The sequence below is a fragment of the Acanthopagrus latus genome, chromosome 2, assembly GCF_904848185.1.
Source record: "Acanthopagrus latus isolate v.2019 chromosome 2, fAcaLat1.1, whole genome shotgun sequence".
NCBI lineage: Eukaryota > Metazoa > Chordata > Actinopteri > Spariformes > Sparidae > Acanthopagrus > Acanthopagrus latus.
Window position 1 is genome coordinate 12,749,691 of NC_051040.1, and position 12,933 is coordinate 12,762,623.

The 12,933-nt window shown below is 41.4% G+C and overlaps 1 protein-coding gene across 1 annotated transcript in view; it reads right to left on the bottom strand.

Moving 5' to 3' along the window:
• Positions 1 to 8,000: 8,000 nt before the first annotated feature.
• cux1b (cut-like homeobox 1b) overlaps positions 8,001 to 12,933 on the bottom strand; it is a 67,180-nt gene continuing 62,247 nt past the window's right edge. The window contains exons 15-22 of the mRNA XM_037121302.1: positions 12,568 to 12,771; positions 10,497 to 10,609; positions 10,277 to 10,393; positions 10,060 to 10,143; positions 9,342 to 9,398; positions 9,186 to 9,266; positions 9,017 to 9,081; positions 8,001 to 8,923 (exon numbers count right to left, since the gene is read on the bottom strand). Coding sequence (XP_036977197.1) covers positions 8,875 to 8,923; positions 9,017 to 9,081; positions 9,186 to 9,266; positions 9,342 to 9,398; positions 10,060 to 10,143; positions 10,277 to 10,393; positions 10,497 to 10,609; positions 12,568 to 12,771 — 770 coding nt within the window. The 3' untranslated portion in view covers positions 8,001 to 8,874. The remainder of the gene's footprint in view (positions 8,924 to 9,016; positions 9,082 to 9,185; positions 9,267 to 9,341; positions 9,399 to 10,059; positions 10,144 to 10,276; positions 10,394 to 10,496; positions 10,610 to 12,567; positions 12,772 to 12,933) is intronic.

Sequence of the window (12,933 nt, forward strand, 5' to 3'; positions counted from 1 at the left end):
ATCCATGTAATGATTAGCAGGAGACGAATGATTAAATGAAGGCATGTGATTGAAACGTTGCCAGTGGGTTTGATGTCCTCTCTACTCGAGGGTCTTCAAGGAAGCAGCTCAGAGATTCATGAAGCCTTAATGTAGAGCAGATCAGCTTCAGATGGGAGGTCCCGCCTCAAGACTTTGACTGTTTGTTGTGACTGTCTGTGAGTCAAAAGGAGGAGATTATAGTGCGATCTAATGACATATTGTTAAATAATTAACAGTAAGTATCCCCTGTTACTAATTTGTACACTTTTAAGGAAACTTCTTCCTTTTCAACAACAAGGTGGTCTTTGGACCTCGTCTTAGGAAACACTATACATATTGTCCTAGTGTTTTAACGTTTTTGTTTGCATCTTCTTGTTGTTTTTGCTGTTTATTCCTATTTAATTTTGTGAACAGACATGTTATCTCTCTCTCCCTCCCAGGGACCACAGATGTAAAATAGCTCATAGACACTGTGCACTGTACTTGTGAAATAAACAAGCAAACATGTCATTGTCAAATATAAATGCAAATCCAACCAGGTTGTGTATAATTTCTTCTCAATTATCAATAATTCAAAATGTATGTTACTTTACATCTTAAAGCAACATTATGTAGAAATTGGCATTTTGTGCGATTTGGCGCCCCCCACAGTTTCTGAGTGCAACACCGGAGTTGTTAACACAGATCCCAGGTCTGTAACAGTTTGTCAGACGTAATGTAGGTGCTGACTACAAACAAAACTCAAGACATCATAACAATGTTGTCACTGAAGTCACATAGAGCAGAAACAAGAGATGGAGGGCAGAGAGGCTGAGACAGAGACACTATTCACTACATTCATTACAACACAGTGAACCATCAGCATGATTTAGAAGCTGTTACTTTAATGTTCCTGTTAGATGCTTTAAATACCACTGTGTAGATTAGTAATATAATAATGCATCATATCAGATAAGCTTGTTGTTTCTATGTAAAAAAAACAAGTACCTGCAAACTATTTGTGTAAAAAAAAATGCTGTGTTGCCCAAAAGCAGCATAAAATGGAAATACTCAAGTAAGTCAAAAGACATGTAAGCTGATAATTCTCAAACCCAAACTGGAGCTCAGAGCAGCATAATGAAACCAAAAGAGACGTGGGCTGGGCGAGGGCTCTCTCTGCATCTCCCTCCAGAGACCCTCACTCCTTATTGATCCTCACACACTTCCTGCCGGAAGGATGAATCGACATGAGCCTCGAGGGGGCAGGGGCCGCCGCCTCAACCTCCGAGTCGTCCACAGAGCCGCCACTATCTCTCCCACATCACCTTCACTTCTACATCCAAATCCCTCCATTCAGACATCAACTTACCATATCGTTCTTTCTTAATTACTCCCATCTCACCCCTAAAGGTCGCTAATTCACTCCTTGAGGGAAACCTTCCTCTGTGCAGACAAACAATACAGTTCGATGGCAGAGCAGCAACCCATAACGCAAACAACACGGCCTCCTCTGTGGGTATCATTGATCGGAAGTTCAAATATATACCTCATTTAGACCGCAGAGAGGTGAGAACAGGAGGGAGGGGGCAGCTGAAAGACAAAAGAGAGGAAAAAAGATGCTTTGAGCTGATTTCCTGTGAAAGCATCTAAAGTGGTTGAGATGGAGATTGGCCTCCTGAGGCTGTTCTAGGATCAATGTGTCAGCAGGCTTTAATAAGAAACTGCCCCTCGCTGGTTCCTGACCAGGAAAGCACACTGACAACCCGCCTTTGAAGACGGCATTCAACGTCAGGTAGACTCAGATCATAGCTGCAGCCTGCTTTTTGGGAAATTATTTACCGATGGGAAGAATAAAAACAATGTAACCTGAAGCTCTACACAAAACACGGTTAATTATTTTCCAGAGAAGGAACAGAGACATTAAAAAAAGGAAGAATCTGAACAGGAAATGATGTGAAATGAGGAACAAAACAAAAGTATCTGACAGGACGTACACTTTCAAGAGAGGTGAGTCACAGATGCGGGCCAACACTACACCACTGACAAACCTTTTTGATTTAACATCTATTGTTTGAAGACGGGAAGAGGAAGAGAGCTCGGAGCAAAAATCAGCTCCACATTTAAACAGCACAGTCCAGGAGGCCCAGCTGGGGTGACAGATTAATGAGTTGGAAGGACAAGTTCGCCCAAACATGAAAACCTGCTCAGTTTCGTAGTCAACAAAACATTTCTGGAGCGTCACAGCAAAACAGCGCTGCAGCGTTTTCCTAAACAACTGAAGTAGATGGGGAATGAAAAACAACTGAAGGAAGTGTAAAATGTCTCTATACAGCTCGTCCAGTGTATTCCAAGTCTCCAGAAGATGTTTTTTACACCTGTTTTTAAGTCTAAATCATCACTGTGGCTGCCAGACTAAAAATGTTATCGCCGGTCTAAAGTCAGCGCACATCTTGTCAAATGATGTCGGGGCTTCCTGAGACTTGGATTACGCTGGACGACCTGTTTGCCATTAACCTGTCAGGGACACCTGTATATGTATGTATACCCCATACACAACCTAATATTTATGCATTGTATACTTGACATGTTACCTATGAGCTCTTATTAAAGGTCCAGTGTGTAGGATTTAGGAGGATCGATTGGCAAAAAATGTTTTCATTTCATAAAATATTCCAACTTGTGTAAACTTGATTAACAAACAGTCGTCATGTCTCACCTGAGTGGATGGACTTTCTCACTGGTTTCAGTCCCAGTCAGATCTCATCACACACCGTCAGGCGTGTCAGTCACATGCAAACCTCTTCAAACTGAGGTGACAAGAAATGAACAGCTTCAATCCTCAGATGACCTGCTGCTGAGCCGTGTGTGTGTGTGTGTGTGTGTGTGTGTGTGTGTGTGTGTGTGTGAGAGAGAGAGGGAGAGACAGCCTGTACCTGAGGTCGCGTCTCCCCTGCAGAGCCGACAGGAGATGATGCACGATGTGTGTGATGATGTCATCGAGAGCTCAGCCCAAAGATAGCCCTCAGTAAAGCACACAGTCAGTGACACCGTAAACAACACGAGGAGACAACAGGAAGGAAACACACGTCACTGAGTCGAGAGCAGGAGAGGCTCCTCCAGGAAAACTCAAGAAACACATATTTTTAGTGTAATTTTAAAATAGATTACACAGCATGGTTACAGTGGAGCTGCAACAATTAATTAAAAGACAGATATAGAGTAAAAATTGTGAATAAAATAGGCTAAATTGAAGTATATCAGTTTGCAAGATAGAACTTTCTGGTATGTGTGGATATTTCTTTCGACCTACAGACAGATAAGACTTAAAACAAAACAAAAAAAAGAAAAAAGAAACACTTCTCCATGCCTGTTTCCAGACATATAATTGCTATAAATTGGTTTTAATTATATTACGTTGTGTTTTTCCACAAAAAGCCCATTTAGTTCATTAAAAACAACTCCACAAATTGGGAATTTATGAATTTGCTTAAGTCAAGCGTTTTAATTTCAACATTTAAAGGTCTTATTTGTGAGAAAAGTAGATTTTTGAGTCTCATTCCGAAAGACGTGGCTGCCCTCCCAAAGTATAGTGAAAATTTGAAAATTTAACATTTTGATACTGTACACAACATACCTCCTTCTTTAATAAAAGTCCATTGTTAGTGTTTGAGAACAGGAGGTTTCAGGTTTTCACATTTGGAACAGGACTGGCTCCCAAACAAGCCGTGATTTCACGATGCTTGTGTGAACGCGTGTTGAACCAAAGGTGAAAACTGAGAATCTTTCTAACGGGGACACCTCTAAAAAACACACAAATGTCATGAAAGAGGTAATACTAACATGTTTTCTTGATATTGACTCTACATCAGTCCCCACTGCCATAGGTGCAAAATGACGATTATCATCATTATCATTGCAAAGTCAACCGTTTTTTCCTGATCTTCCAGATATTTACTTTTGTTGTTACTTCATTGACTAAATGTCTATAAAGTGTAATTATCACATAAATGAGAAAATATTGTTTTAAAACTCTCATGTCAGACAAATTAATGTCCCTCTTGGGATTTTAGAGGGGTAATGCTGCATAAAAAACTACAATCGACTCTACAAAAATCTGTTTCTCTCCAAGGCCCCAAACAGAAGTAATGTGTCATTTGTAAGCAATTGTCACAAGTCAAGCCGATAAACCAGCTGTTTACCAAACAGTTAAAGAAGGTCCGGAGAGCAAAAACACACCATCAGGACTAATTAATTTAGAAACAAGGCTGTGATTTATATTATTTGAATATGTTAATGAGGCCCCACCCCCCCTTACACTGACTGTACAATCACATCTTTTGTCTGTGAATTAACATGATGCAAAACCAGCCGTCACTTCCTATCACCTTCCCCCAGATGAGGTGAGGGGAAGGCCGGGTGGGGAGGAGACTTCAGGGGTGGGAGAGAGAGAGAGAGAGAGAGAGAGAGAGAGAGAGAGAGAGCGAGGCCGGCTCCATGTTCAGCATCCAGACTCGCTGATCCGGGATCACGTGGCCGAGTGATTCAGCCAGACGATGTCAGAGCAAATCAGAGCGCCGGGGAGCGTTCAGCATGGAGCCACCTGACAGAGGAGGCCTGTTTCCATAGCAACACCCATGGGGGGGAGGCGGATGGGGGGTGAACTGACTGCATGCAGACAGACAGAGGAAAGGGAGCAAGAGAGAGAGAGAGAGAGAGAGAGAGAGAGAGAAAAGGGGAACAGCGAGATTTCCAAAGGGGATTTTGAGAGGCCAAAATATGTTACTGAATGATTTATGCATAATAAAAATGAATGACACCTCCCAAACAAACTCCCCGAGCAATCCTTCCTCACACACGCACACACACACACACTCTCTTTGTATCCATGCAACAGTCCTCTGCAGTTTATGGTCTGATTCTTAGCAACACAAAGATGAAAAAGGAATCCTGAATGGTGTGTTAGCTCGGTGAAGGCCCTGAATGAGATTTGAAACAGCCGCAGAGAAATGAATGAAGGGGATTCCTCTGAATGGAGGAGAGGATCGAACCTGCAGAGTTAAAGCTGGATTCATATGGAGTGTTTACATAATCCTCTTGTCAATGAGTAGATGAATGAGGGTCCAGTCAAGTTCGCACAACTCTATAGATAATCAGAAAAACAAAACAACACATTCAAGTTTCCACATCTTAAAGAATAAGTTCACACAAAAGTGATAATTCAGCCAGTGTCTCCTCACCTCCACGCTGATGGAAAGTCAGGTGAAGTCTCGTAGTTCAGAAAACATCTCTGGAGCTTTACAGCAAACCAGCGTTCTTCTAAACGACTGAAGTAGATGGGGACTTGTTTTAAAATGTAAAAAAAAACAAAAAACAAAAAACAAAAAAACTCAATCACAGCAGCCCTTATAGCTCTTATTATCTTGGATTATCTGGCGTAATCCGAGTCTCCGGAGGCCCTGAAATCCCAAATGAAAAAATGTTATTAAGCCATTTTTGGAGTCAACGGTGGGGTCACAGTTGATTCTGGGGGAAGACAACAGAAATGTCCACACCAGTGTCCCATTAAAAATGTTAAAAGGACGTAGTAAATATCTTATATCCTATAAAAAAAAATCTGTATGGGAAATGGAGGAAGCAGACACCGACAGGAGGGACTACAGTCAGAGGAGTCAGCTAAATAATTCATATTCATAATAAAACATAACTTTACTGCCCTCTGCTGAACCTGCAGTGGAAATGAAAAAATCTAGACATTGACAGGATGCTGAAATGATCCAGTATTCCGCTCTTTTAATGCTCCTACAGAGCAGTTAGTCTCACGCACTGTGGGATGACTTCTGCTCCTTGGAACGCCCTCAAAAATAAACATGACATGGCACAAATGAAATTGCTGACCCATCAGAGTGCTGTCATCAAAGTCCACAAGAAATGGCCCATCCACTGCAGTAAAAGAATAACCTCAGGCCATTAAGCTTACTTAAGACTTTTGTTATTCCACAGATGGCGGCTGTTAATATTTATGGAGCTGTCGAAAAAAATACTGGAGGGAAAGAGAGAGAGAGAGAGAGACGGAGCTCAGGAGTTTGAGGGTTAAAGGTGAATGGTGCTCTGGAGGGCAGGAGGAGGCTGTAATTGTGCTGAGATGTCTCCGAGTCGGCTCTGATTGATAAGCCAAAGGGGGCTTAAGATAGAGGAGGAGGAAGTGTGTGTGTCTGCCGGTCTCGTTAGTCTTTAATGGCTGTGAACCGAGGCGCTCTTTAAGAGGAGGCCTCTCATGAATAATGCAGTCTGATTCAGTCAAACGCAGGCAGCCATCAGTGGGACTGCCGAGGCCCAACTCACTCTGATCAGCACATTCACTGCCTGTGTGTGTGTGTGTGTTTCAGTGCAGACATTAGTCAGTCAGCCGCTTCCCCCCCCCCTTTTCATCCCTCCTGGGTCAGCTGTTAAACAGACCTCTCCTGACTGAGTGCTCGCCATCAGCCCACATTTGTCCCTTTAACATCATGACTTATGTAGAAGAGGCTGTTGTAATTAAACTGTGAGGTTTAAATGTCGAGGCGAGTTGAATTATTGTCAGAAAACATGCACTGACTGTGACTCGGTACTCTGCCTGCATCAGATCTACGCTTTCCCACTGAAGACATGAACCTTTAAAACCCAGGCACTAGAGCGTTTCTGCCAATTTGATTCAAACAGGAGTAAAAAGTGTATCCACTGGGGACTACTCCCAGCAGCGTACTGATAGGATTTGATGCTCTGGTGATTGTTGAAAGCTGTAGGATTTTTTCTTTTCTTCTAATGACAGGACCACGGTGCAGCGCTGCTCCATCCAGGTTGTCTACTGGGTGGCAAGGAAGTTATAAATCCACTCTTTCCTCCCCCATCACCATTATCCAGCAGGTTCCCTTCACTAGCACAAGGCCAGATTACGGGGAATGAAGTTAAGCATCTTTTCTGACATTATTCTCAGTGAGCATCAAAGCTGCGCATCCATCCTCTTGTATATCAGCAGATTACAATGTGCTCATCTGGACATCGTGCTTTCGCAACGTCTGCCCTTTCCCTCCTGAAGTATTCGCATGGTTTCTCTCTCTTATCATAATCAACAGCATCCTCTTCCTAACATGTGGTGGCAGCTCCAGTGTCGACACTAGTTTAACTCCTGCCTAGTGATGTTAGTCCCCCTAGCTGCTGGGAACACCTTTCTGAGCTCACTGGAATAAGATGGTCACGATATTTTCATTTGATTTTGAAGCCCTCGTCAGGTCCCTCTCCATCTTCTCCCCGTTTTCCAGGTGTCTTGTGTGCAAGTCCTGGTAGAACATGGAAACTCAATTTAACATTAGCTCAGAGATAGCAGAAATATGGGCGTGACTTAAGACTTGGAAGTGAAAGACTTGATTCGAATGACTTGACTCCTTCTACGTTTCTGGTCATTTATATTTCATACTTTTTGAACAGGATGGATTAATTGGCTGACAATATCTGACTGTTCACCTTCTCCTTTGCTAGCTGGTCTGCTCCTTTTATCCTTTTACCCCCCAAAAATTGTTTATATCGTTAATTTGTTATATTTTCACTTAATAATTATTTGATGCATGCACCAACATCACCACAACAAATTCCTTGTATGTGTAAAATCGTACTTGGCAATAAAGCTTTTCTGATTCTGATTCTTTTTCTTTGTAAATACCGGATACTGCAGAGAAGATTGTAGTGTCTTTGGTTATTTGACTTGTTTTTGACAATCTGTGAAAAGAAAAAAAAAAAAAAAGAAAAAAGACTTACCATTATCAGGAGGTTTCCATAATGAAACAATACGTTTTGCAAAATAAAATGTGATCATCATTGCCTATTTAGGAAGAGCATGACTACTGCTGTCCCCAGGCAACGTTCGTCTTTTGACCGCCCGATGGCACAGAGGAACCAGCTGTATCATAATTTTGCTACACAGACAGCACGTCTTGATGGTAGGTATCTTGAAAACGACACAAGAAAAACCACTGCATAGTCTTTATTTGGAATAAATGAGTCAGAATAGAAAGAAGCAGGTAAACATGCACGGCACTTGGTCTGACAGAAGAATAACAGAATCACAGACTCAGTAACCTTCAAGTACATCACTGCTGCAAACCCTCATCGATCAGCTGAGGAGCAGAAAGTGACAGTAACATGGTGATTTTCTGCACTAAAGACATAAATCGTTAAACCGTTAACAGTACTTACTAATTAACCAGTTAGTCAAATTCAAGCGGGACAAATCTCAGAGGAATGAAACTTAAACTTATAACTACTGTATTTTTTTTTGTTCCACCACCAGAATCCCTTAAAATAAACACCTCATCCTTGTTAACCAGCCTTTCACAGTCTCCAATCAAACATATATTATAATGGTAACCATATCACCTTTGATAATTAATAATCAACTTTATCTTTATTGATTAATTTCTCTAATCCTAATAAATTCCAGCTAAATCCAGAAAAAAACACAACACAACCTGAAGTATTGTGGTCCCTTAGATAAACACTCTCACCTTCATATACGTACAATCATAAGAGAATAAGAGGAAATCTTGACTTAAAGTTTAACTATTTTATCAATTGCAACTTATATAAGAACAAGAATCTGCAAATAAAAGCAAGAAGAAGCTATTCTGAATCAACCAACCATTTGATTTGAGGTTTACAAGCTTAAACTGCCCCCTAGTGGATACATCAGCTACTGCAAGAAGAAGAAAAGCACAGCTCAGTCCTCATCAGGAGCTCGGCTAGGTAAACTTTCTTTTTTTTTTTTTATGTAGGACATGCATGCTGCTGAATGTAGAAGCAGCCTCATCTCACTGGGGAGATGTGACGTCTCTGTGGGACAGCCTAAAGGTTTTGGTCGTTCTCGTGGAATTGGTGGAGATGGTCAGCGTACCTGGGAAGTAACAGGGAAGCGAGGAACATTAAAAAACTTTTATCAAAACATCATATTCTATTCATCCAGCTGCAGTAAAAAAAACACACTCACTTTTTAGCACAGAAAGCGGAGCAGTCTCTGCCGATACTCTCGCTCCACGCCGTCTTGTACAGCACCTGAAATTTGAAAAAAAAAAAAAAAAAAAAAGTCACAGTTTGCATGTTTTTCAGCTGACCACACAGTGGCAGAAATATATCACTGGGGTCGACAGGAAACTCACCAAGAAGACCAAACAATGCAGGAACAGGGTGTAGAAGAAAGCAACGGTCCTCGCCATCTTGTTGGAGAGAATCCCACGACCCTGAGAGACACGAAAAACACGAGGATCAGGAAGCTGTACCCAACACAGAAAGTTAAGTGTGTGTTTATGTCTTACCAGGCTCAGAGTAGCTTTATCCCAGGGGCTGAGGCTCAGGTAACGGCGCTGACGCTCCTGCAAACAAACAGTAGTTAGTCCCAGTTAAAAACACACAGACTTTTGAAAGTCTGTACAAGTACCAGATTAAAAAAAAAAAAAAAAAAAAAAAAAAAAGCACCTGCAAATGTTTTTACATTTTACATACTGCAAATGTATCCAGAACATTTGCTTCAGTAAGTTACGTATTATTGAGAAATGTGGTGTCATTTGTTTGAACATGTCTTATAGACTTCTAATTCAGGAACTTGCATTTCCCTGAATTACTTTCAATGAAGCCCAAAATATGAGACAGGACTTGTGGCTTCATGTGGAGCTCCTGACTAGAAAAACTTTAGGTGAAGGCTCCTGAAGTTGGAGCCACTGGTCTGATGCGACGGGGTGTCGCCAAATTGTGATATTCATGACAACCGTAATATCAAACAATTAGATGTCTTAATATTGTGTTAATTTCACAGCAAAACAATATCAAAATATCGCCTTGTCTTTCCTTTTCAATAGTTATGTAGAAGTTGATAGTAACTGTTCTTGTTCCTGTGTACCAGTAGTTCCTCCCTACACTCGTATTGTGATGGTAATTTATTTGAATTTGTTTTGCCACAACGATCATGCAGACCAAATCTGACACTGATACAGCCCGAGTAGATTCAGAGAAGGTTTTAATTTGTGTGTCCCGTACCTTCCTGCTGAAGGAAGCAAACGGATCCAGTCTCTCCTCGTACTGTGAGGAGTAACGCATCACGGTGTCATCACTCCCTCCAGCCTACAGCACAGAGAAAACACACACGTATGATATTAGAAACATTACTCATGTAGAGCACGGTCCCATCATGCAGTCACACACACACACACACACACACACACACACACACACACACACACACACAGTGACGCACTCTGCCAGGGTAGCTCTGCAGGAACTTGATCTTCTCGTAGAGCTTGATGTTGTCGGCTCTCAGGCTGTCCAGCTCACTCTGCAGGGCCTGCATGGTCTGCTGCATGGAGCGACTCTCCTGCAGGGCAAACAGAGGAAACAAACAGATGAGGAAAACAGTTCCCCTCAGAAAAAAAAAAGGACCCAGGAATATAGAGTGTGGGAGAGAGACGGTGACTCACAGCTTCCAGCTCCTGGTTGCGGGAGCGAAACCTCTCCCTTTGGCTGGAGATGATGGAGAGCAGAGAGTCCATCTGACCCTGAGGAAGCTCCAGATGAGGCCCCACACCTGAACCTGGAGACATGATTCACGATATTTTGAAATCAAGTCAACTGAGATGGATTTTGTGATCAAAACTGAGGCTATTATCTGTTTTATTTAACTGTAGTGAACACTTAAAATCTGGACTCCATCTTGACTGTCACATGGAAGAAAAGGAGCACTTACACCCTTCTAATCAGGCTGGTTTTCAGTATTTCAACAGACAGCCCCCCTGCAGAGCCTCAGCTCAGCAGGTTTACCTCATTTCAATCAGAGAAGATGTGCTGACTTCAGTGTCTTTGCTGTTTTGCCTGCGAGGACTGACGCTACAATCATGTGCTCTCAACCTCTTTTTGAGAACAAAGACATTTCACACAAGCAGCAAAGCAGGGAGATAATTTCAAAAGAGACTAAAATGACAGATTCATGGAGCGTTTAACCTGAATATTAACTTCATTCTTTTCAGGACAAATAGTTTATAATCTGTCTTCACATGATATTTTGTCATTTCTGACATGGGGAACAGAAACAGGATGCTACTGGGTGGAACAACTGAATTGTTCCAAAACACCTGAACCAGGAATTTATGATGGATCCGTTTCCTCATCAACAAACATCTGTCAACAGTTTGGCTTATTTCGAATGACAGCTGTTGGTTTTTGAGCCTCTCTCATGGGTCTAAAGTGGGTGGGGCTCCATTAGGAAAAGCTGCTGTCACGTACTTCTATAGAACAATCGGAGTTTAGCAATATTTGAATCAATGTGTGATTAAAGTACTGGGGTTGTTGGCTCATGTTGCCACACACTGTTGTTTATTCAGTCGTCAATCTTTAAAGTTACAGTGGATCTAAATGTTGGGACAGTGTGGGAGGGTCTTCAATTGGAAGGGTGTGACCCTGAAGATTTGTTTTAAGCATCAGAGCATGAAATAACCATTTGGATGAAGGCTTTTTAAACCCCTCTGTCAGAGGAGTGCACTGGGTTTTTCTTTCCGTTTTCCCTTCAAAACCCACCAAATCACAAAACAAATTTATTTTAATCTAAATAATTATGGATTACTCCAAAATATTGAAAATATCTAATCCTACATAAAAAAAAAGTATAGCAACAGAATCTTTAGATTTTCACAACTCTTTTTCTTTTAATCGTCTCAAAACATTTTCAGTGCAAATGAAATGTATTTTTCTTCAAAAATACAAAATGCCTTTTTTTCCAGGTGAACAATATGTATTCTACAGCACGTGGGATGCTGTTTGTTTTGTGAAAGCTTTTGATACTGCTGCTTTTTATTGTAAAGTCCAGGGACTTAGCTCTTGTAGTTAACAACTTACTCAAAATGTTCATCTAATTTTTTCAATGTAAATCAAAAGGAAGGAAATTTACCTCGACAAAGTTTGATACAAGTGTTCAGCAGATATGACATACATTTAAATTGTCATATTTTTACGACGTAACCCAAAACGTTATCAAGCAATCGTTGGCAAAGTAACTATAATGTATAACTGCAACACAGCCTCATTATGCTACTTATTTTTGTACATGTAATACATACGGTGCGTCTACTCCCGTCTCAGCTGTTATCAGACGGCTGACAGCTACAGCAAACAGCTGTTTGGGTCGAATTGATAGAAAATGATTACAATTTTTAGATTGAAAAAGTATACTTCTTTATATTTATATTGTCAAAGGAAGAGCTGCTATCTGTGTTTTGCTGTTTCTGAAACAATGACAATAAACATCTATTTTACTCTAAACTGTCTGATGGTCAAACTCAAAGTCAAAATTCACTTCACTTACTGTTTGAAGGCACAGTTAAGGGTTTAATTTAAAAATTCATAACACTTATATCACTTAAGGGGTGGATGAATTGCCCTTTAAGACGAGTGTCCAAAGAGAATTACTGTGTAATAAAACTGTGAAGGTTTGATTTCTTTTTAAATGCGAGACATAAATTAAAACATTCAGCCTACTTAATTAATTCGACAACGTACTGGTGAACATGGCAGTGGCCTCTTTGATCGGCTCCGGGATGTTCCCCATGTTGCTGACCTCCGACCCGTCTGCGTCGGGGCGCTGCAGGGAGGACATGGCCTGGATGGTGCTCAGGTCGTGCTCCAGCTTCAGGATGAGCTCCTTCTGCTCCGCGCTGGTGCACACTGCGGACGAGAACTCCACCTGCAAGTCTGCATAGCGGCCTGTCGGGACGAGGACAATTTGTAGATTAATTTCTTATTCAGGTTTCACATTTGTCTTCATGTTTTGTTTTTATTAACAAAGTAACTCACCTGTGGAAGCAGTAAATGGCAGAGGGAGTCCAACATCATGAAACCCCTGAAAGATTCCCCTTACTGTCTCCT